Genomic DNA, 24,234 nt, shown 5'->3' on the forward strand with positions numbered 1-24,234 from the left:
GATTATATAGAGTTTTTGAAAATGCTTTATTTTTATACATAAACTATTCTCGAAAAAAACATTATTTTTTGATAAGATTTTTTTGAAAGAAAATAAAATCAAAAAATTCAAAATTTTTTAAATACACAGATATTAAAATATTATAAGATATTATTTATATCACCTACACAATTAAAATAAGATTAACAAATAAAATGAGATATACAGATCTTTATAACATTGTAAATAAGTAATAATATATAGAGATACACTTGTGTGTTATGTAAATATATATATATATATATATATATGCATATTATATATAGCATATAAATATAAGAGATAATATTGATATATTTTAAGTTATTTCATGGTTTATGGATGATGATGGTGAGATTATATCAGAACTGTCATCATTTAATAAACAAGATGGTACCTTCTCAGGCATAGATAAAGGTTCTTGTTTTTCTTCTATCTTTACAGATTCGTCCTCTCCTTGTTGATCTGTTTCTATTTCAGCTGTGGTTTGCAATAAACCTAAACTACCTTTTTCATAATGACATTCTATATCTTCTTCCTAAATATATTTTTATGTAATTAAAAAATTATGCAATAAGTAACAATACAGAAAGTATATTATATATATGTTTTAAAAGAAATCACATGATTTCTTTTATATAATTAGAAATATAATAGTTATGTACCTGTTGACTTATATGATGAGATGATATACTAGGAATATATTGCTTTTTCAATATATTAAGAAGAGAAGAAAGTACTTCTTCTTTAAGATCAGTATGACAAGAACTGCATACATCCTCTGTAGATAGTTTTTCTTGCAACTATAATAAAATATTTAAAATCAATGTAAAAATAATCAAAAGAAATGATATCAATATTTTAAGTTTATTTGTTTACCTGCAATGCTTCCATTATGCATTGTTTAGCCTCTTTTAATGTCTGATTTAAATTATCAAATTCTTGTCGTTTAGAATGAATTTCTGTTAATATTTGAGTTTTACTTTCTTGAATTTGTTGTAAATTTTGTTCAAGAATACGAATTTTCTTCTCAGCTGTAATAGATCTCTCTTTATATTCTTCTAATAATGCTGTATGACTAAGAAGATAATAATTGAATCTTTGTAATTTCACATATTTATCAGTCATGACATTACAATCTTTTGTAAGATTAGTAATCATATGTTTTTGTTTAATTGTTTTATTTAAAGCAATATTTTTTTCTTCTTCAAATAAATCTGCTTGTAATTTTAACATCTTAACAGCTTCTTTATAATCCATAGTATTAGAATGTAGTTCACGACAAAGTTCCAACATCATATCCAATTCTTGATTTAATGCAATGTTTTCTCTTACTGCTCTATGAGTAGTATCTGCTATACGAATATTGGTCGCTTCTCTAAACTTTTCAGCTAATTCATTTAACCGTTCCTCCATTTCTTTTTGCATTCTTTTGTAATGAAAAAAATATTTGTTATTTAAATTTTATGAATCATAATAGATTACTTAAAGATAAATTAATTGCAATGAAATAAAACCATCTCTAAAATAGATATTTAATAGATTTTAGAATCAATAAATATGAAGGTATTGAAATTACTTAGCCTTTCCAACGATTAGTGCTTTTTCAGCAGCATGGAGAGCGTTTTTATGTCTTTCTTCTTGGTCTTTTAATTGTTGATTCTGCATTTCAAATTTATGCATTAAATCGAGTCGTGCTATTCTCCAATCTTCTAATGCATTTAATTTTCCAGCTATTAACAGACAGTTCAAGTATCAGAACATAGTGTATAGCTTCCTCCAATTATTGATATATCTATGTACATTAATTCATAATATAATTTTGGTAAAAAAAAAAAAAAAAAAAAAAAAAAAAACTAAATCTATATATCAAAGCATATTACAACAAATATGTATCTACCCGTCAGTTTGACTTCTGCATTTAAGTTAGTTTCCATACTGTGATATTCAAATTCCATTGCTGCTTCTTTTTTTTTAAACATAGTTAATTCTTTTTTTCGCAATTCTTCTAAAGCAGATATTCGTTCATTTAATTCACGTGTCTCTTCAATTTTTTCTGTTAAATTACGTTTCAAATATGCTACAATATCCGAACGATCTTCTTCAAGTTTCGTAAACTGTTTCCTTATAGTTTTAACTTCATGTTCAAGTTCTTCGTTAGTAGTTCGCAGTCTGTAATATTTACATATATCAAGCACATAACATAATTTTATGTATTTTCGTAATTATATGGATATTATATATCATACCGTGCTAATTGTCTATTATTGTCCAAAATTTGTTGTTCATAAAATAACGTTTCTCTTTCATTCAACCAAGGGCTTTTTTTAGTCTTTTTATCTCTAATTCCACGTTTCTTTTTTGGCATTTTAATTTTATTTATGTGTCAATTTACCCTTATTAATAAATGTTAATTAAAATTTAACAAGTATTGCATATCTTCAATACTTTTATTATGACCTCTGGAAAAATGTGAACTAAACATAATTTTTACAACTTGATAAACTTTTACAGAATATCATACTTTAGATTAATTTTGGAAATTTTTGATATAGAAAATGAACTAGGTTATTCCATCACACAATAATGGACTTTGATATACATTGATTATCGTTGCCATAGTAAAAATTTTGGAGTATTATTGATTATAATACAGATACAAATACGAGAAAAAATATATGATAATGATAAAGATGAAACACTTTTATTATACAAATAACTAACAATATTCTCATATTTCATTATATTACACACATAATAGCTTTTCTTGAATTCTATATATGTTATTTGCAATCTAAAATAACAACAATGATATCATTTCAAATATTATTCTTTAATTTATTTATTTGTACAAAATCACTGTATAATTATCCACTTGGAAAGACAGTCCGATTATTTAGGGTATAACCATTGAAATTATATATGTGCATTGTAAAATTTAATTTTAGAAAGAATAAATGAAACCTAGATGTTTTACTTTATCATAGCATTGAAAAAAAAAAAAAAAAAAAAAGGAAAATAACATCGAAATATATTAATATCCGGATGATTTTCTTTCTGCAATGAAACTTGATGATCTAAAAGCTAAGCTCAGAAATTGCAAATAATATTAACGTGTTTCATTACAGATATAATTAAATTTTATTTATTAATATTTTTAAGAATGAATGTGCATTGACAAAAATAATATCAGCAATATATATAGTGGTACGAGTTTCTTTATATTTTCCTTATTTGCACATAAAATATTAAAAAGATCTTACATCAGCTTCACAAGTGGTTAAACTGTACAAGAAAGAAAATTATTAAAAAATCACTATATGTATATAACTTATATCACTTACGATTCTAGAGAAAGAAACTTTAAATTTCATTATCAACAATGTCACAGTCAGTTTAACGAAGTTCTTTTGTAAAGTAGATTCCGAGCTTAGCTTAAAATAGCACATGTACACAAAATGCAGGAGAATATAAAAATTTAGTTAACAGGAGGTACAGGTCTTGGTGGGGGAGGTGGCTGCGGCCTGCGGAAGTATATGATAAGACTAAGCATTCCTGTAAGAAATCCGATTAAATACAGATCCCAATTTTGACCAAACAACTGATCCCACTTATCCAATTGATCGATCAGACTAAATTCTTGTAGATAGTCAAGACCAAATAAGAAAGAAAGTTTGATCAAAGCTAAAGCAACAGGTACTCGTGCATCAGGACTAGTTTCCGCTGCTAGATCGTAACATCGCTTAGCTAGATGACGATCTTTTGCTAATCCTAGGCCACGTTCGTGCATATAGCCCAAATTAAACGTAGCTTGAGCATTATGTTGCTGTTCAGAAGCTGAACGATAATGACTTGCTGCTTCTTCATAATCTATTTTCGTTCCTCTACCATAGTAATGAGCATCGCCAAGTTTCACCTATTTTAAAAAATATATTTTTTTCGCATATACATTAAATTTTTAAATAATTTTATTTTGTTTTATCATATAAATTTATACCTGCGCCGCAGAATATCCTTGAGCAGCTGCTCTTGCCCAAAGTTGTAAAGCTCGAACTAATTCTTCCTCTTCAGAGAGGATTGTAGTTTCACCTTTATCCAAAATAAAGGCTGCATTGCTTTGAGCCACTTCATAACCCATTTCAGCAAGAAGATAATAACTGACAAACGCTTCATCTATTCTACCTTCTCTGTAGTCAGTATGTGCTGTCATTAATTGATCACTCCATTTTCCTCTTTCAGCAACATTTTTAAATAATTCTACAGCTGTTGGACAACTTCGCATCATGCCAGTTCCAGTTGCATGCATTTGAGCAAGATTATAATATGCTAAAACATGTCCCGATTGACTGGCCAAATTAAAATACTTGTTTGCCAATTTATAATCTTTTCTTACTCCAGTTCCACCTTAAAAAAATATTTTTATAATAAAATATAAATATATTGAGAATATTTTAAGCATTATACAAGCTAAAAGTTGGAGATAGAATAATATCCGTTACATACTGAAATACATATTGCCCAGTTGAAGTTGGCCATCTACCCATCCTTGTTCTGCAGCTTGACTGAAATACTGTAAAGCTTTGGCTGTATCTCTTTCAACACCTTTTCCATATAAATACATCATTCCTAAACCGCTTTGTCCAACAGGATTTCCCAGATCAGCTGCTTTTTTGAAATACATGTATGCTGTTTCATTATCTTGTTTTACAAAATCACTTCCCTCAAGGTAAATCTACATAATGATACGTAATAAGAAAAATTTGTCACGCAAATATAAAGAGATCACTTTTCATCCTCATACCTTTCCTAAAAATGCCATGGCAATAGGATTGCCTGCATCAGCAGCATATTGGAAATATTGTAATGCTCTTTGATGATCCAAAGGCACTCCTCTACCTCCTTGATAATGAAGTTGACCAAGACCTACTTGGGCCTGTACATCTCCTTGTTCAGCTAATAATTGATAATATTCTATTAAGTCCCTATCAAAAATTCCAGAGCTGTATCCAGGATTGTCATATTCATCTAAAAGTCTGACACGTTGTACAACTGGTCCACCGCTAAGGGATACTTCCTCTGCAACTTTATTCGCTACTTTTCGGTAATAATCCAATGCCCTTTCGCATGATACAGGAGTTGTAACTCCTACCCAATGTCTATACCCTAAAGCCATTTGTGCACGAGTATCATCTCCCAAAGCTGCCATTGTATAATGTAGCAAAGCTTTTGCTTGAGAAGCATTGACTCCACCTAATCCAGTCGCATATAAAAATCCTATACCCTATAAAAAAAAATGTTTATTAGATCTCATAAATTAATAATTCTATATTTCTATAATTCTATTAGATTATTTACAAACCATATGCGCAGATGGTAAACCTGCTTCAGCCAATTCTTTGAAAGTTTGGTATGTAACAGGAATATTTTGAATAAGAGACCTAGTAGTAGTACTAATGGGAGTTCCAAGTAATTGTGCCCATGCTAACATAGATCTAGCTTCCTTGTGTCCTAATGTTGCTGCTACTGTAAGTAACTTATAAGCTTCCAGTTTGTTTGCACGTGTTGCATTTAATAAGTTTTGGGCATTGTTGAACAACTGCTGGGCTAAAATAGATGCAGTCGTGATAAGATATTTATAGAATAATTGGTCATGTAATTATCAAAAAGACAAGAAGATGTTCTCAAATCTATTTGGTGTTATTAGAATTAAAAACAAAGTATATAATATTTAATATATAATTTTTATTTACCTTCTTCCTGTTCTGGTGTCAAAGGTTCTCTTACTTCTTCTTCGGAATTTTCATACTGTTCTTCGTCAACCCAAGAAGTTAAATCTTCATCTTCTATAGATTGCATATTTGTATCCATCAAATCCATATCTTTAGATTGACTTATCATAGTTTTCATCCATAACTCTGCATTTCTTAACGTATTCTCCACAGGTTCCTCGGGTTCACTTTCCGATTCCTCTTTTATTTGTTTAGGAATTTTTTCATTTAGAAGAGCATCCGGCACAAATTTCAATATACTTTCACGTAAAGCTTTCAGTTCGTGTAGATGTTCAAAGACATTTTCTACATCCTCCACAGTCTTATCTTCTGTTTCTTCCTTTGAATTAGATTTTTGTGTAATATCACTTCGTTTTTTCGCTCCATTTTCGGTTTCTGCTATGGAAAACATAACCAACGCGAGCAAGAAAAGTAAAACACTTTGATTAGGCTTCATATTTCCACTATTTTAAATCTATAGTCTCATGAGAGATCTGGTAATTTTAGTATCCTCATTGCAAATTTAATGTTCGGAAATATTTAATCAATCACTACTAATGTGTACGTGTACATTCTCGAAGAATATCTTTCTTTAAAGAAATTACGTCATTAGGACACGTCAACGTACATATTTCGTTTTAAATAATATATGACATTGACGATCGATGAATTAATTTATCTTCATAAGAGTCAATCAATTTATATACGAATTTAACACAACTATGTTGATCACAGAGGTACCGATACTCTACACGTCACTTACATTCATATTACATTTACAACACCACGCGTCAGAAATGCATTTGCCGAATCAGCTGTTTGAACGATACCTTTTAAAAGTATATCCTACATGCGTGTGCACTTCACGACATCTCGATATTATTATTTACATTGGAAAACGGCCAATTTAAATGTTATGTGTATCAATTATAAAATAAGAAACTTTCAGAGGTGCAATTTGTAGATATTAAAAAGTAAGAATATACGTGATCGAAATGTATTTATGTAGTAAGAAACAAAGGCTAATTTTCATACGTTTATTCACCAATGACGCTATTTTTATCACCTCACCTCTGACAAAAACCAATCAGAATCGATTTGTAAATCGATTATACATTTAATAGATATCTTCATGGAAATGGAACCAGAATTAACTAAGAGTGCCAACATAACCAAATTACAATACCAACATATTTCGTAGTTGGTAATTATATATACATATGGTAATTAGCATATTATATATACATACATATATATGTATATGTATATGAATACCATAGACAAATTCAGTCGTACCTAGGCAAACATCTACATACTTTACGGTGTCGATTTTATCATTCAGAAAGATAAGTTAGCGTCATAGAAGAACTATTGTTTACTAACTAATAATATTATAGAAATAAGAAATAAATATGAGCGACGATGATCGAGACATCGATATAGAAAGCGATGTAAGTATTAAATGCGTGGTTAGTTGATGTAAGTGATATATCAAACAATTTTATTCTCAGGAAGGTGACGACTCTGATTCTAGGCAAAGGCATTCCAATAATACACAATATTATTCTCAGGTATATCTACAATGAAATTCTGTTTGTTTGAATGTTAAATTATTAGAATAATATATATATATATGTGTGTGTGTGCGTCTGTGTATATATATAATTTTAGCAGTTATAACATTATAAACATTTTTTTTAATTATGTCATATATATATATAAACGTTATTATTTTTTCTTATTCCTATAAAATATATATAAGATTGTATATATTTCATGTATAGGCTGAAAAACGTGCACATCATAATGCTTTAGAACGTAAACGAAGAGATCATATCAAAGACAGTTTTTCAAGCCTTAGGGATTCTGTACCTGCTTTACAAGGTGAGAAAGTTGCTAGCAGAGCTCAAATACTTAAAAAAGCTGCAGAGTATATACAATTCATGCGACGTAAGAATTCTTCCCATCAACAAGACATCGATGATCTGAAAAGGCAAAACAGTCTATTGGAAACTCAAAGTAAGATTTATAAGAAAAGGCTTATAAGAAAAGTATTTATTCATTTAATTTTATTATGCTTTTTTCTTTTTCTTTTTTTCTTTTTTTTTTTTTTTTTTTATTTTTTTATTTAAAGTACGAACACTCGAGAAGGCAAAGATTACTGGGAATTTTGCTGCAGAAACATGCGAGGTATCTAAATCTGATTCAATTGGAATGGGTGGTTACAATGATTCTGAATCAGAATCTTCAGATAGTGAAACTGGACGAGCAATTCGTCAACCCAAAAAATTAAAAGTTGCTGGATTGCATCATTGACAAAAACTGAAGAAATTTCATCAGAATTGATTATTCTAGAACTTCAGTTTGATATAATACAATCAATTTGTTATAAGTTATAGAATACACATTTTATGTAAACTTAAGTAAGTTAAGTATCTATTTAAATAAATGATCCGATTTTATTTATAGTATATATGTAATATAGTAAAAGATATTATCCTTATTATATTGTAGTATGTAATAAAATATTCTGTAATAAGAGAAACGATGTTATAAGGATGGCGTGTTACATCGCACGGACCAATAAAAGTATACAGGTACAAACTTATACAGAAATAAAATACAAAGAAGTAAGAAAAAAAATTAAAGAATATATGTACCATTATATTTCTCGTTTTGTATTAACGTGATGTTAAATAAATACTTTTTTTAAATACTTTCGGGGTCAATATAAAAAATACAAATGAAAAAGTTAATAAAATTAATCGACACCCTTAACATAATAATTCTACTCGCAAAGATATTACGGACTTTTATATACGCGATTGTTATTATCCACGCAATTTAGATCGTTCATGTAAACAACAATATATTAATTGACTTTTATCTCTCTATTATTCTTCCTCGCATCATAATTATTGCATTTTATCGCTTTTACGTTTTCTTACGTAACTACCATAACATTGTTTGATTCTCGTCTATCCCGTGCACGACGATTTTGAAACCAGATCTTCACCTGTAAATATATAAAATATGAAACCATTTGAAAAAATAGAAATAAATATTCGTATGTATATGTATATATATAAATGCACGCACACATACACACACATACACATTATATATATAATATATATATAAACTAACAAATAGCTCGTTTAACGACAAATTGTATAAAGACAAATTAAAACGAAGATATGCTAATATAAGAATTTATTGATTGTCCCGAAGAAATGCACCTATGAAAACAAGAGAAAAAATTTTTTTTAAATAATATCAATAAACTTGATAATGCATAAGAATGTTGTACTTACATATTTTTAATTCCCAATAATTCGATTGTAATGATCAATTTGTCATTTTTTTTTTTTTATATATATATATATATATATATATATATATCGCTAAATTTCACTATATATAACACAATTATAAATAAAATACGAAACTTAACGAGAAAGAAAAAGAAAGAAAAAATATCAACAACTTACTCTACTTTGAGGAAGTCTCAATGACGTTGATATATCAAGCGCGTCTCTCCTTGATAAATAAGCATTTTTCTTGTACCTTTCCTCGAGAACTTGAAGTTGAAATGAAGAAAAAGGTATCCGTGGATGTACTCCGGGACGTCTTTTAGCATTTTTCCCTATTAAGTTTCTTCTAGGTAATTTCGGTGGTTTGTATCTCGTGTATTGTAACCAAGCCAGTTCGTTTCTATGAGTTTCTTCGTAAGATGCAGCGATCTCGTGTTTTTTAACGTCTTCGTACGCATTGATCGAACGCGACTGCGCAGTTTCCTGTATTTCATTTGTACCATCTTCATTTATCATCCTGTCTCCTAACGAGTTTTGATCGTTCATCCTTCGTTGACATAGCTTTGAATTGAAATGACACGTGCTTTCGAGATTCGACACTTTTATAACATTCTCGTGATGAACGATAGTTTCTGTTACGTCTTCAACTTGATGAAATTGATGAACGATGTTAACACGATTATATGAATCCTGCGAGTTTACGATATCTTTATCATTATCTTCAGACAAAATTCGTGCTATACTAAAATCACTCTTTTCGGAGCGTGATCTCTGTAACGAGTTCATCCCGATAGAGAGAGAGAACACGGATAGTAAAGAAAATATCGTAGGGCTTCGCCCTTCGTTGCTTTATATATACATGTGAGCGTATAGATCTCACCCCACCTTTTTTTTTGCGCTAAGGAATATCCATTTTGTAGCAAATCCAAATTAGACGCATAGTTGCACAAGAACCGATGGCTATCGTTTTCCTCGCATAGGGAACTCTTGCATTGGTTCCAGTAATAGTGGCGGTTTAACGCTGTACCTGCCCCTCTTTTGTGTGCATGCTCTTATAACAGTGCATTATCTTGCGACCACATCTTTGGAACAGCCGACGGTAATAACAATGTAATTGATACTCCCGGTATACATCACTCGAAAAAAAGGAAGGAGGAGGGAGGAAGGGGGAGATCTTTCGGCAAGCGTGTATGCTTTTCTATGGGGTAGCAGATGTCTCGATCTATTCGAGCTTACATAATTAAAAAGCCACGGGGGTCGACTAATCCGGTAATAGATCCATCTCGTCGATGTAAATATTGAACCTCTACTTCGAGCTTCTTTCCTCTTCGACCTCCATCGGCTAAACTACATACATTGCATATTATTCCATCGAATGATATATTTAACAAACTATTTGTTTACCTCGTTTCTTTTTCTTTTACCTTTTTTTTTCCTTTTTTTTTTTTCTTTTTTACGTAGCGTCAATGTTTGTATCTCGTTGATTATCATAAACTATAATAGGCAAAAAAAAATATTTTATGTATTGAAATTATTCCAGATAACAGATAAGAACGATAGAAACATGTACGGTTGTAATAAATATTAATAAGCTTACATATAATAATTTTTAAATAGACAGTAGAAAAAAAAGAATATGGATGACATTTTTAATGTAAACACGATGAACAAACTTCTTCGAATCAATTGAATTACGTTAATGAATTAATCGATTACGATTATATTTACTTGGAGCAATAAAATCGATGTACATCTATCAAATAATCGATTTTTTACTATCATTTAACCTATCGATGTTGTAAAAATGGCGCCAAAGAATGATACTGCGAATAAGAATCCTACGTTTTTTATCGTCGTAAGCTAATCGCGGCTTACGCAATATTAGGACACTTATACGCATACATTTGATTTATATATGGATAGAATTTACGTCAACCATTAAAATTTCTCGAAGCCAGAGATGTCGCATTGTAAGAAATCCTTGAGTCATAATTTAATGCGACACGATGGAAAGAGCGTTGTAGAGACGCGCGTCGATTTGAACTTAAGAAGAGAGGATAAGAGGGGACGAAGGGTATCATTAAAAAGCAGGTCTGTACATGTAGTTGATAACTGAAGTCACATGCTTAGCCATGAGGTAATCCTATAAAAACAAAGGAAAAAAAAATAGAGTATCCTATTTATAATAAATTCAAGAGACGATCTTATTACAGTTGATTGATCAATGACAAATCCGAGGTAGTCAACTTACTTTCAATTGAAAATGCAATTATACCGTTAGATTTTCTTATTAAACGATTATAATATAAAATCAGATACTTTATTGCGCGTTCTACGATAATAACATTAATTATTTTATTGGAAGTATAAAGAAATGCTTCAAATTCTTATTATTATCAGTATTAGTTATATATAAATAAAATTTTATTTTAATAACCTTTTATTAAACTTCTTCTAATAATGATATTTACGTCGTCTCAACATTGTACGCATACGCATATATATATATATATATATATATATGTATGTATATATCATATGATATCACGTGAAGTTAACTCATCGACAGTTAAAAATCGTTATTCGTATATATATATATATATATTAATACGTATACATACATATACCCGTAGATAGATAAGGTGTGAAAAAATAAAAATGGTTAAACGTTGTAATATAGTCGCTGGGCGATTTATCTTTTTGTTACGTTATTGTTCTCTGCGCGTACGCGCGCGCGCGTGCGGCGCGACAACGGAACTATTATTTCATCTATATCATGTGTCGTCAGCTGGTTCAGAGCGTAACGGATTGAGACTTCCGAACGAACGGACGAGTGATCGTTGTGTGTCTGCTTTAACCCAATCATTTCATTCGAGTCCTCGGACGAATTTTCATTAAGAAATTTTAATACGAAAATGTCTTCTTGTACGAGGATGCAACACTCCGTTCAACAAACTAACGGTGATGGTAATCCGGCCTCACCCAGGAAGAAACAGAGAACTTCCACGAGTGGGCTCGTTTCCAAGGTCACGGTAGTCCTTGGCGCGCAATGGGGCGATGAGGGCAAGGGAAAGGTTGTGGATATGCTGGCAACGGATGCTGACATCGTTTGTAGATGTCAAGTACGTATTCCCTTGAATTTTACTTTTTTTTCTTTTTTTATTTGCTTTACCTCTCTCTATACTTCTTTCTCTCTTTTCTTTTTTACTTATTCTTTTCCCTCTCTCTCTCTCTCTCTCTCTCTCTCTCTCTCTCTGTTTCTATCTCCTTATTTTGTTTTCTCTCTCTCTCTCTATCTCTATCTATCTATCTATCTATCTATCTATCTATCTATCTACCTACCTATCTATCTATCTATCTATCTATCTATCTTTATCTCTATTCTCTTCTCTTTCGCTCTTTCTTTTTTGATTGATCAATGTGAACATTAGTACGCACATGTTTGTCGTTTGCCGCCTCTTTTTCAATATTTTACACTTGTTCAAACAACATATTTACATTGTCCGTGCTACGTTTTAAATGAAACATTTGTCGAAGATTTATTTTTCTATCTCTTATCCTTCTTTTTTCTCGAAAATTCTTGAGAATTTAAATGAAAGATTTTTTGTATCTTTCAATCATTATTAAGTATTTGTTTCTTTCTTTTTCGGCGTCTTGTCGAAAATGTATTTTGTATTTACGTTGATTATTATATAGTTATTTCCTTTTTCTCTTTTATCTTTCACATCCGTGAGCTTCCGTTTGTGATATTATAGTTTTAATTACTTGTATTATATTATTTGATTTATCATTCAGTATGAAGTACGAACTTTGATCGTTTGCGGTTATATTTTTAGACAAAAACGTCATTTGTTCAATGGATCTTAAAAGTTTCGGTCATAAATATATAACCTCTTTTATATTCAACACTTGGCATTACATAATTGTCAATTATTAATTAAATTAAACTTTAGAAGATCGTTAATGATGTTCACGTGTTTTTTTAAATCGGCTTTTTACTAATTTTATATAATTTAAAAAAAATATTATTTCTTAAATATAATATATATTATTAATGCAGATTATTAATTATATTCTATAATAAGCAATAGAAAAAAGAAGTCATTTTTTTTTAATTCCACTCTTTCTTTTTCTTTTTTTCTTTTTTTTATATGGTAATTAAGGTGAAACACAATACTGTGGGAAATTAAAAAAAAATCTTTGTCTCGAGATAGTTAATTATGACCTATGCTCTTTTTTATATAAATTATTTGATTATGAATTAGAATAAAATATGAGATTATAAAATATTAGTTTTATATACTATTGTAAAAGTAACATGGTATAGAAAAATTAGTTCTTCTAATATATTATCGATATAGAAGAGGATATGATATATTTTTTTTTTTTTTTTTTTTTAGATAAAAGAATCTATATACTTCATTATCAAAGAGTGAAACAGTAAAATAATAAAATGTTAGATGTAACTGATGGTTACCATTATAAATATTAAAAAATTTAATTTTAACATTTCATTGCTAGAATACAATTGATAAAATTATAAAAATTTAAATGAGAAAAAAAGTCTTCTTCAGCTCTTTTTCGCACATGATAGTTTTTATATATCATGTATAAAACATTATATTGCAAAATTTTCTATTTATATGAGATAAACAAATTATATTGATTCTTTCATGGCTGGTGAAAGGCCTTGGCTCTTCAAATATTACTGTAATTTCACAGGGAGGAAATAATGCAGGGCATACTGTAGTTGTAGAAGGTGCCGAATTCGACTTTCACCTTCTGCCTAGTGGAATAATCAATCCCAGATGCAAATCCGTTATAGGTAATATTTTCAAATCAACAAATAAAGTTAATAGTCTGGTTGGTGCTCCAAAAAACAATCATCTAATACACTGACATTTTGTGCTAAATCCACAATAAATAAAAATCTGCAGATGCAGAAATGCTTAATATACAACGTATAGGTATTCGTATAAAATTAACCAAAATTAAACCATTCAAAGAAATCAATGGTAATAAGATAAAATGATTTTTTGAAAGCAGGAAATTAGAACACTGTTCTACTTGTTTACTTTTCGAAGTAGACATATGTAATAATTCTTTTCTCTTTGTCTTCCTATAAATTTCATTGATTGATAAAATTAATATAATTTATTACTTATGTTCTGGTCATTTATATGCACATATATATATATTCTTTTAAAAAACATGATATTTCATTACAAATGTTTCCATTTTGTTCACAGGAAATGGGGTAGTTGTTCATCTCCCAGGTCTCTTTGAAGAATTAGCAAAAAATGAAACCAAGGGACTTAAAGATTGGAAAGATAAACTCATTATATCAGATAGAGCACATCTGGTATTTGATTTACATCAACAGGTGGATGGATTACAAGAATTAGAAAAGGGACCTCAGTCTTTAGGAACTACAAAAAAAGGTATAGGACCAACCTATTCCAGCAAAGCTACAAGAAATGGACTTAGAATTGGAGATCTTTTGGGAGATTTTGACATATTTACTGAAAAATTCAATACACTGGTACTTTCATACCAAAAAATGTTTCCTGCATTACAAGTGGATATAAAAGCAGAGCTAGAGCGTTATAAAGAGTAAATATGAACATCAATATTTCTTTGTTATTTTCATGGAAATAAAAATGAACATTTATTTATATTATTTCACAATGTATTTATAGCTATGCTGAACGTGTAAGGCCACTTGTAAAAGAAACTGTTCAATACTTGCATCAGGCTTTAAAAGAAAATAAAAAGGTGCTGGTAGAAGGTGCTAATGCTGCTATGCTGGATATTGATTTTGGAACATATCCATACGTGACAAGTTCAAACTGCAGTATAGGTGGAGTTTGCACAGGTCTTGGTTTACCACCTAATACAATTGGTGAAATTATTGGTGTAGTAAAAGCATACACTACAAGAGTTGGAGATGGTCCTTTCCCAACAGAACTTTTAGATGCAACAGGAGAATTACTTCAAAATAGAGGTCATGAATTTGGAGTAACTACAAAAAGGAAGAGAAGATGTGGATGGCTTGATTTAACATTACTTAAATATACATCAATGGTTAATGGGTAAGCTGTTTATATTTCTTTTAAAAATGTCTCAATATATTTTATTAAAATATAAAAAGTATGCATATTATTCTTGACTCGAGTATTTAATTCATTAATTGTTATTACAGGTATACCTCTATATGTTTAACAAAACTGGATATCCTTGATACATTGCCAGAATTGAAAGTGTGCGTTGGATATCGTATAAACGGAAAAGAAATAGATTATTTCCCAAGTACAACAACAGAATTAGGAAAAGTTGAAGCTATATATGAGAAAGTTGATGGATGGCTATCCTTGACTGAAGGTGTGCGTTCCATAGATAAATTACCGCATAATGCACGAAAATATATTCAATTCATAGAACAATATTTGGATATACCTGGTAAATATATCATTTGCGATTTATTAGAATGAAAGATTAATGAATCTTATTATAAAAATTTATTTTTTTCAGTAAAATGGATTGGCGTTGGTGCTGGCCGAGAAAGCGTTATTACCCTTTGACGTTGTAGGATTTGTATTGTGTTACTTAAACGCACCATAATATGTAGTGTATTATTAATTTTAATTCTATGTGTAACATTGCCGGTTCAGAGCTGATGCACGCACACTACGAGAAGTCGAAACAAAAAGCTTTCGGCAAAAGTAGTATTATCCTTGAATTTAAGCAATTAGATACTTGTATTGTGATTATGATGTAATGTTAACATTTAGTCATTTGTGTAGTCAGTGTCTATTATCTGAGCCCGACGATCGTCGAAAAACTTCTTGTTGTTTTCGTCTGTTCAAAGAGAATAACTTATTGTACAAATATTTAATAATATCTATTGTCTATACAATCTATATAAAAGCCTGTGTCATTGAACCTATTTTTTAAACAAATTATAGTTAACAATTCAAATTAGATAATTATATTGATAATTAATGTACAATAATACATATAATTAATATATATATATATATATATATATATATATACATACATATATATACATATATTATTTTCTCGCAACATTGTGGTTGAATGAATTAAAATTAACTAGTGCCATATATTCAATGAAAAAACGTGTGGTGTTGTTAACATTTATTTTTTCATTGTATGTTTTAACATTTAAGTCAGAAAATAGAATTGATAAATGAAATGGCAGCTTCTTTTCAATGTAAACTCAAATATATTACTGTATTTTTATGTGCGCGTAGTAAATTGATTTAAAATTGAAAAGTATTTCTAAATTAAGAGATAACTAATATCTAAGTTATTATTTCGATAAGATAAATCAGTTATTTTCTGTGTAGATTTATTTAAATATTAAAATATGAAAATGGTTTACATGTTCATTAAGAGAGTTCATTACAAAAAATAATTATCTTCGAAAATGGGTCCGATTTTTAAAAATTTGGAAAAATTCCGATAAATTGTTTAATCGTTATAAAGCGACCTCATTCGGCAATTCAAGAAACATTTAAATTACCACATATAAAACATAACCACAAACAAAAGTTTCGATTAATCTCGTTTTAAATGTCCATTAGTACGTTTTTATCATCGTGTAACGATATTTTAATGATGGTATGTATAATTTAAATGAATTATGAGAAATATGCATTGATTATCTAGTTAGAATATTTAATACGTTAGAATTGTCATTTTATTAATTCAAGTCTACTTGCATAAATAGTAAAAATAGATAGAAAGTGTGATAATATGTGAAAATGATATTTAAAAGAAAAAAAAAAAGGAAAAACTATAGGTAATCAGAAATTCGTATTTTTTATTGTAATTTTAATTTTTTGACAATTATACTTACAAATCCATAACATTCACCCATAATAATATATAGATATATATTTTAATAGTAAATATTATATATCATGCTTTAACGTAATCATATTCAAATAATAATATGATCATGGGTTTAAAGCTTTTAAAATGGATATTCAGGATGTTTTTCAATACCTTTAAAGAAAGTGAAATCACATCGGCGTGCAGATTTTCCTGCATTTAAAGCATTCAATTCGTTTATATCTTCATCTTCTAGTTGCCAATCAAATAATTGTATATTTTCTTTGATTCGTTGTGCATTTGTACTTTTTGGAATTGCTATGATGTTTTTATGAAGAATATGTTTTAGCAAAATTTGAGCTGGAGACTTATTATATTTTTGTGCTATCTTCGAAACAACAGGATTGGTAAATAAATCTGGAAGGACATCCGTTTTTCCCAATAATTTTACCAATCCTCGAGAACCCAAAGGTGAATATGCAGTCACACTAATATTGTTACTTTTACAAAATTTTACCTATAATGCATGAGTTTTTTTTTTTCATTATTTTTTTAAGTTTATATATAAGATATTACTTTTGTATTGCCATACTTACCAGTTCAACTTGTTGGAAGTATACATGCAACTCTACTTGTAAGTTAGAAACTGGTAAAGATGCAATCGATAAAATCTTACTTATTTGCGTTTCATTAAAATTTGAAAGACCTATAGCTTTTGTTCGTCCTTGTTTAACTTGTTCTTCCATCTCCTTCCAAACTTTCACATGATCCGTAGAAGTATCAAACCTAATTTCTCCTTTCTCATTCGTAGGATGAAATTCCTCTCCAACTTCTTCAAGCGTAAATGGCACATGTACCAAGTAAAGATCTACATAATCCAGTTGTAAATTTGTTAAAGATTTTTTTATCCATTTTTCAACATCTCCAGGACGATTACCAATTGGTGGTAACTAAATTGATCATAATATTTATCATTATTGCATATAATATTTGAATTCGATATTATAAGGTCAAGTAGAAATCTGTCTTTGGCAATCTTACATTTTATCTTATCTTGTGAAAATAAACTTATCTTATATATGTTTTACATGAGATGTGTTAACATATTTAATTATAATTTTAGTTATTAAAAAAAAACAAATGATAATCGTTTTGTGATAAAATTGGAATACTCACTTTTGTCACAATAAAAAGTTCAGATCGTTGAATTTTGCCAGAGTTTAACCATTTTTTTAGAACCTTACCAATGGCTTTTTCATTCAAATATACTGCAGCAGTATCAATATGTCTATATCCTGCTTCAAGAGCTATATCTAATGCAGTTTCTATTTCTTCTTCACTGGCCTTTTATTTTACGTTATATTAATACAATGAAATATATACAAATAATTATTAATGTATGTATGAACTGGTGATTATGAAAATGATCTGTCATATTTTTCATTTAGAGATATTTTGATATCTGGATTTGAATTATTTAAAAATTATTTTTTTATAATGTTATTTTTTTAATATAATTTAATTTAATACAATTAATATAATAAAAAAAAACATATATATATATTTCATGATAAATAATTCTTTTAATATAGTTCATAAAAAATAATTCTTTTATGTAATTTTGAAATTTTAAGAACAGGATGTGACAAAATGTTTTTTAATATCTCAAATGAATTAGAACACTTATATAATTAGTGATTCATAATCTTACCTGCCAGGTACCAAATCCCAATATTGGCATTTGCTGTCCAGTTGGTAAAGATATGAATTTTGTTACCACCATGTTTATATTGTAAAGTTGTAAATATATTGTTAAATACAATATCTTATTTGGATAACAGAAACAAATTGGCTTAGCACTGTCTCTGATGAAAGTAGGACTTATACTGTTAAATATGAAATTGATATTTCCTTGTAACTACATACCCCACCACAAGATAATTTATATTGCCTTTTACTTTTAATCTGATTTGTCCTTGCATGTAGTCAAGAGCTATTATATCTGTATTACATTTTTATCACTATATATGATTTTTATTTATATATGGTATTTAAGTATCTATTAATATGATAAAATAAATAAAATGAAACAAAAAGGATTCATAGATTATACACAATTCATTTATATTTAGATTATTCGAATATAATTATAAAATTCGAAAAAAAAACGACCTGCAGTATTTTTCTTCTGTGGAACGGTAATGGATAGATTAACGTGTATTTTCCGTTATTAAATTATTTGAAATTTTTATTTCATTTTCGTGTTATTACATAAACAACAACTTTATTTATCTCCACATATAAGTTATTTATTTTTTACAATCAATTATATTAAATATTTATTATATTTCATAAATATCATTTTATCGCGAGATTTATCGTAAAAGATCTTACGCAAGAGATATCTTTATAAGATAAGAGGATTGAACTATAACAAAGCATGTACGATAATTTCATAATTTCGAATATTTCATTAATATGAATCAATCGGTGTACTTAAAACAATTAATTGTTTGTAATAAATATAGTAAGTAAAAACACGGAAGAACTTTCTCTGACCTTGATGTATGTATGTCAGAAAACGGTATTTTATGAATCATTGATTATCTATGGAAATTACGTATATATTCTTATAATCATGCACAGGTTAAACACATTATCGGGTATTAAAAACGTCGTAATGAGAATAATATAATAATTTTGTAACTTTTTATTCTGTTAAATAACTCATCCTGTATATAAAAATGTGCATTACTGTATGGTTGACTTTGTTCAGTCATCATTTTCTTGGTTCAAAGGTTTTTAGATTTCATTTTTAAATTCCTTGTCTTAATTATATTTAATTTTCGTTGTATATTTATGTTTATGTAAATATTTTGTATACATAGTTAATTTATTTCTATTTTTAAAACAGAATGATATAGGAAATATAAAATCATCAAAAAAAAAGGAAGTAGAACAATTATGTGAAGTTGATGTTCCAATTATCTCATCTTTGAATTACATAAAAGTAAATGCAATTGAAAAAAATCTGTTTTTGTTTATCTAAATATTTTTATGTATTTGCAGATTTTATCTCATGTATATCTGTATAAATTGTGGAACTGAAACAGAGGAACTTTATAGACGATATTGTCCAAGCGTGCTTAAAGTTTTGAAATGTGTAAGTTTGTATATTCATTTTTTTTTTACACAATTTTTTTATTCTATTTTTTATTGCAGATCAAATGCGGATTATTAGCTGACAAATACATCGAATATGATCCTGTTATTGTATTTGTTGATCTTATTTTATTAGAGAAACAAGCCTATCAGCATCTTTTATATAACAGTAATTTTAAATCATATTGGAAGTTGATGGTAATGTTATGGTTGGCTGAAGCCTTCAGAGCTTGGTCTTTTTGTGAATCTTTTAATAGTCAAAAAACCAATATAGATGTAGGCAATAGAGATGTATTTCAAGGAGACTGTAACTTTTATATTCTGCTATTACAAACTGCCATTACATTGACAGTATTTATTGCTACTGTAATTATTGTAACTGAATTACGTTGGTTGCTTAGCAGAAAAAAGCCACACAAGTATAATGCCAAAGATTTAACTAGAGCACTTATCGTGGGAGGATGTTCAAAGTTGTTAGGATTATTAGCTATCATATGGGAACCAATAGAATTAGATCTACATTACATATTTGTTCAGGGCTATACAGTTTTATGCCTTATGACAGCATATTCAGGTAAATATATATGTTTATAAAAAATGATAGATAACCTGTTACATTGCACTGTAATGACCAGAAAGTTTTCACATTTAATCTATATATAAATTTATCAATAGGTCCATCATTTATTGATTCATTTTAAATTATAGCTGATATTATACATTATGTACCAGTATTCTTCTGCTTAATGTAATTATTCATTACAGTTGTCTGTAAGACTGGGAAAACTGGATCTTTGATTGGATTGATCACTGGATTTTTGGTTTGCAATTACATTTCTAATTTTGTTTCTACATTGCCTTTGTGTCCAACATTATTCTAATGTAAGGATCGATCTAATAACGGATTTTGATGCTCAGGCATCCTTGACAGGAAGAATACTCCATCCTACTACTAATCTATCAAATCCACAGGAAAATAAATTACAAATACTACTACTATCTTCTGCCCATGCTACAGAACAGACCATTCTGCGATGTCCCTAAAATAGTAATTTTAATAGTATATTATTATATTTTATGATAGATTTGTTTTTAAAATAATTTGTAATTTTCTATGTTGTATAATTTTGCAATATTTAAAAATATAAACGGACATGATATATAATTATTGAATATTGTTATTGAATTTTTTATAGCTATTTTTTATAGGTACATCACATTTGTTCAAAATAATTTTAATATTTACCTGTCTACTAGTCCTAGGCAATCTTGCCAAACGTTGTCCAGTTAAATCAAAAAGACGTATTTGTCTATTGTCATGTGGTATAGCTACAACTCCTGTACTTGAAACAGCTAATCTGTTAGCAGCACTATCACCACGAATTGTTGCTAAAGGACTTCTTATATTACGTAATTCCCATACTTTGACACTTCTATCATCAGACCCTGAGACAATTTTATCTTCTCGTGTAAAAACTGCTGAAGTTACTGTTCTATATTCGAAACACGTTGATAAGTTACTAGATATAGATAAGTAATGTTATGAAAAATTTAATTTTGCACTTACTCTGTGTGACCTTGAAAAACAGATACAGAATGTATAGGTTCTCTAAAATCCCACAGACGAAACGTACTATCTCGACTTGATGTGACGCATAATCTTTGCATATAATGAGTGGATACATGTGATAATTCTTGATCATGTCCACACAGAGTATGAATTATTTCTCCAGTTTCTGCATCGTACAAGTTTGCAGTTCTATCCCATGATGCTGTAACTATTTGTTCAGCACCAGGTAGCCAGTCTGCTGCCATAATAACACCTGTATGACCTAAAAGTTCTCGTATTGGAGTTCGTAAAGTAGGAGGTTCTTCTTGTTCCTCATTGTTACTAATAATGCTGCTTGCAGCTGTTCTTTCTGAACCCATCGTTGGAAGTTCTTCCATAGATGGTACTCTCTTAGGTAAATCCCAATCAACTGCTGCCTGCCATACATGAGCAGAACCATCTCCGCTTGCCGTCAAGGCAAGATCCCTAGTTGGATGAAATCTAACAGAATTTACAGAACCGTTATGACCTATATATTGTAGTAAACAGCGTCCAGAATCTGATGCCCAAACTCGTGCTGTATGATCTGCAGATGCAGTTGCTATAATCGGTTGACCCAATCTACCTACTGAAACTTCCCATACACCATCTCTATGACCAACATATTCTCTTTGCATAGTACAGGACATAGTTGGATTTTTAAAACTTGATACAATTTTACTAGTTTGAGCTTTGAGTTTGTGTGAAGTCTTTATTTTCTGGGCAGATGAGCCAACCATAGCTGCAATGATTTAATTGAATATTAATTAGGGATATTAAATAGCAGTTATATTACTTTAGTTCGATACGGATAAGTATGATAAATAAATTTTTTACATTTTTGTTTTGAAAGTGTTTTTGTATCTGGGTAGTCTGGAATGTCTCCTGGAGGTAGGCTGCGTTCTCCAGATCCATAGCATTCCCTTTCCAGTCGATCATTCAATATATCTATTTTCTCCTGTACTGTTTTAAAAGTTTTAATGTTTAAACATTTCTTACAAATCAAACAGTACTTTCTATTGGATTGCACTGAGTATATATATATACTTAGTTCATTAAAACTTAACAATTATATATTTACTTCTACTGAACAAACTAATTACAATACAAATTGTGCACAGAAAACTACAACCTACTAACTGCTTAATAGCTTTGTTTCCAATATTTTTCTAATACAAATTTATATAAATACTGTTTTACATCCATGCCTTCAATAGTAAGATTCCCCATAATGCGAACACCAAAACTGTGCAGTGCGATACACATTACAATATTGATATACTCCTGATATTTCTGTGAAATATATTAATTATTTATAATAATTCCAGCGCAACCCAACAGATAAGATTAAATCTAAGATGCCATGGAACCTTACATCCAAGATTTTCTGTGCAGAGCATCTCAAATTCTTTCTCAATTTGTTGAAATAGGTCAAATAATCGACAACGCAATGTGGGTGGTATAGGACTTTCCTCGATATCTGATCGAAAGCTTACATAGTGCAGTGCTACAGGCTGTAATGGTGTAGAGCCACTTTGACTCTGTTGTGACTGCAATTCTGTATCTGTGCTGCTTTGTACACGAGGTATTGAGATTCTTTTCGCTTTTCCGCTTGCTTTGTTAGCGCTTGTTACGGATGGTTCTCCGGGCATGGTTCACAGATTAATGTTAATGCAAAATAGATTGTGCAAATTGTTTATTCTAAAAGAATAGGTTATCTTTTTTCTTTCTTTCTATAAAACCTTTTTTAAATTCTGTACATGTATAGTAAGTAGATTAAAGTCAAACTAGTTATTCGTCAGTTGTGAAATGTGCATATACACATAACATAAAAATTACTTAAACTGGATATGTACAGTATCTAATAAAGGAAATTTTTGGACGGATAACAAGCTTTAATAAAATTTTGATTTTGCTCAGTAAAATTTTCATAGGCATTAACATATCTCAAGATTGAGACATAACAGCTACACACAATACATGTAATTGAATTCATGCTATGAAAATGAGGTGTGTTTGACAGTGGCTTTAATTTTGATTGTCACTTACGCCACGGTCTAATACAATCAAATATTTGTATCTCAAAGCCAAAACCCACTAAACATTGAGTAAGTTTCTTCAACTAAAGAACCCTTTGGAGGTATATCCTTGAGAAATCATTGATTCAAGCTAGAGTAGATAGAATATACGAGAGCAATTGCAAAAATCTCAGCATCGTAAACACGATTTAACCGGTTGCCATTTTTTTCTGTATATTACTGATTCAGAGAAACACGTATTCGTACAAGTGTATATACAATAATATGGTTAAATTACAAGCTGACAATATATTTACGAAAGGGAAATTCATTTTTAATGACTAGTAGAAATGGCAGCATTGCTTTTGGCACTGCTTGTATCAGCAATTCAAACTCAATACAGATGGGCACGAGTTGAATGAATTGACTGATACGAACTTTAATATCATTACGCATGCGCATATTAAAAGTTTTGTTAGAAATGTTTCTTTTTCTTTTATGACTTA

General features: G+C 29.3%; 8 protein-coding genes across 13 annotated transcripts; 3 read left to right on the forward strand and 5 right to left on the reverse strand.

The window, feature by feature from the left end:
* Positions 1-275: 275 nt before the first annotated feature.
* On the reverse strand, positions 276-2,745 carry LOC122629818 (centrosomal protein of 63 kDa). Its single transcript, XM_043813648.1, has 6 exons — positions 2,268-2,745; positions 1,919-2,190; positions 1,598-1,751; positions 898-1,447; positions 684-821; positions 276-556 (listed from the first exon to the last, which is right to left on the reverse strand). Exons 1-6 carry the CDS (start codon positions 2,384-2,386, stop codon positions 338-340), a joined length of 1,452 nt encoding a protein of 483 aa, XP_043669583.1. The 5' UTR covers positions 2,387-2,745; the 3' UTR covers positions 276-337.
* Positions 2,746-2,832: 87 nt separating this feature from the next.
* Positions 2,833-6,804, reverse strand: LOC122629817 (protein sel-1 homolog 1). The gene is made up of 6 exons (XM_043813646.1): positions 5,769-6,804; positions 5,378-5,622; positions 4,820-5,299; positions 4,522-4,750; positions 4,016-4,422; positions 2,833-3,934 (listed from the first exon to the last, which is right to left on the reverse strand). The coding sequence occupies exons 1-6, from the start codon at positions 6,241-6,243 to the stop codon at positions 3,497-3,499; spliced, it is 2,274 nt and encodes a 757-aa protein (XP_043669581.1). The 5' UTR covers positions 6,244-6,804; the 3' UTR covers positions 2,833-3,496.
* Positions 6,805-7,052: 248 nt separating this feature from the next.
* Positions 7,053-8,451, forward strand: LOC122629820 (protein max). The gene is made up of 4 exons (XM_043813650.1): positions 7,053-7,237; positions 7,298-7,357; positions 7,571-7,805; positions 7,921-8,451. The coding sequence occupies exons 1-4, from the start codon at positions 7,199-7,201 to the stop codon at positions 8,100-8,102; spliced, it is 516 nt and encodes a 171-aa protein (XP_043669585.1). The 5' UTR covers positions 7,053-7,198; the 3' UTR covers positions 8,103-8,451.
* LOC122629819 (homeobox protein engrailed-2-B-like) lies at positions 8,114-10,540 on the reverse strand. Its single transcript, XM_043813649.1, has 2 exons — positions 9,278-10,540; positions 8,114-8,802 (listed from the first exon to the last, which is right to left on the reverse strand). Exons 1-2 carry the CDS (start codon positions 9,884-9,886, stop codon positions 8,731-8,733), a joined length of 681 nt encoding a protein of 226 aa, XP_043669584.1. The 5' UTR covers positions 9,887-10,540; the 3' UTR covers positions 8,114-8,730.
* Positions 10,541-11,825: 1,285 nt separating this feature from the next.
* LOC122630208 (adenylosuccinate synthetase) lies at positions 11,826-16,020 on the forward strand. 2 transcript variants are annotated; one of them, XM_043814476.1, is made up of 6 exons: positions 11,826-12,222; positions 13,823-13,925; positions 14,350-14,713; positions 14,800-15,192; positions 15,303-15,559; positions 15,632-16,020. In XM_043814476.1, the coding sequence occupies exons 1-6, from the start codon at positions 12,016-12,018 to the stop codon at positions 15,679-15,681; spliced, it is 1,374 nt and encodes a 457-aa protein (XP_043670411.1). In that variant the 5' UTR covers positions 11,826-12,015; the 3' UTR covers positions 15,682-16,020. The 2 variants fall into 2 exon arrangements, with proteins under 2 accessions (XP_043670411.1, XP_043670412.1); XM_043814477.1 differs by lacking the exon at positions 13,823-13,925 and having other exon boundaries at positions 12,078-12,222.
* A 144-nt stretch (positions 16,021-16,164) lies between these two features.
* Positions 16,165-21,287, forward strand: LOC122630213 (protein ARV1). Of its 4 annotated transcripts, none has more exons than XM_043814486.1 (4): positions 16,165-16,747; positions 20,030-20,123; positions 20,183-20,696; positions 20,888-21,287. In XM_043814486.1, the coding sequence occupies exons 2-4, from the start codon at positions 20,040-20,042 to the stop codon at positions 21,001-21,003; spliced, it is 714 nt and encodes a 237-aa protein (XP_043670421.1). In that variant the 5' UTR covers positions 16,165-16,747; positions 20,030-20,039; the 3' UTR covers positions 21,004-21,287. The 4 variants fall into 4 exon arrangements, with proteins under 4 accessions (XP_043670421.1, XP_043670418.1, XP_043670417.1 ...); XM_043814483.1 differs by lacking the exon at positions 16,165-16,747 and adding an exon at positions 17,310-17,431; XM_043814482.1 differs by lacking the exon at positions 16,165-16,747 and adding an exon at positions 19,202-19,544.
* Positions 16,924-18,913, reverse strand: LOC122630209 (aldo-keto reductase family 1 member A1). Its single transcript, XM_043814478.1, has 4 exons — positions 18,672-18,913; positions 18,137-18,304; positions 17,557-17,910; positions 16,924-17,477 (listed from the first exon to the last, which is right to left on the reverse strand). Exons 1-4 carry the CDS (start codon positions 18,741-18,743, stop codon positions 17,103-17,105), a joined length of 969 nt encoding a protein of 322 aa, XP_043670413.1. The 5' UTR covers positions 18,744-18,913; the 3' UTR covers positions 16,924-17,102.
* On the reverse strand, positions 20,394-24,136 carry LOC122630206 (WD repeat-containing protein 37). Of its 2 annotated transcripts, none has more exons than XM_043814473.1 (6): positions 23,760-24,136; positions 23,086-23,411; positions 22,548-22,673; positions 21,690-22,452; positions 21,369-21,615; positions 20,394-21,162 (listed from the first exon to the last, which is right to left on the reverse strand). In XM_043814473.1, the coding sequence occupies exons 2-6, from the start codon at positions 23,360-23,362 to the stop codon at positions 21,037-21,039; spliced, it is 1,539 nt and encodes a 512-aa protein (XP_043670408.1). In that variant the 5' UTR covers positions 23,363-23,411; positions 23,760-24,136; the 3' UTR covers positions 20,394-21,036. The 2 variants fall into 2 exon arrangements, with proteins under 2 accessions (XP_043670408.1, XP_043670409.1); XM_043814474.1 differs by lacking the exon at positions 23,760-24,136 and adding an exon at positions 22,919-23,003 and having other exon boundaries at positions 23,086-23,227.
* Positions 24,137-24,234: the final 98 nt, after the last annotated feature.

This window comes from Vespula pensylvanica, chromosome 6, assembly GCF_014466175.1.
Source record: "Vespula pensylvanica isolate Volc-1 chromosome 6, ASM1446617v1, whole genome shotgun sequence".
Classification (NCBI taxonomy): Eukaryota; Metazoa; Arthropoda; class Insecta; order Hymenoptera; family Vespidae; genus Vespula; species Vespula pensylvanica.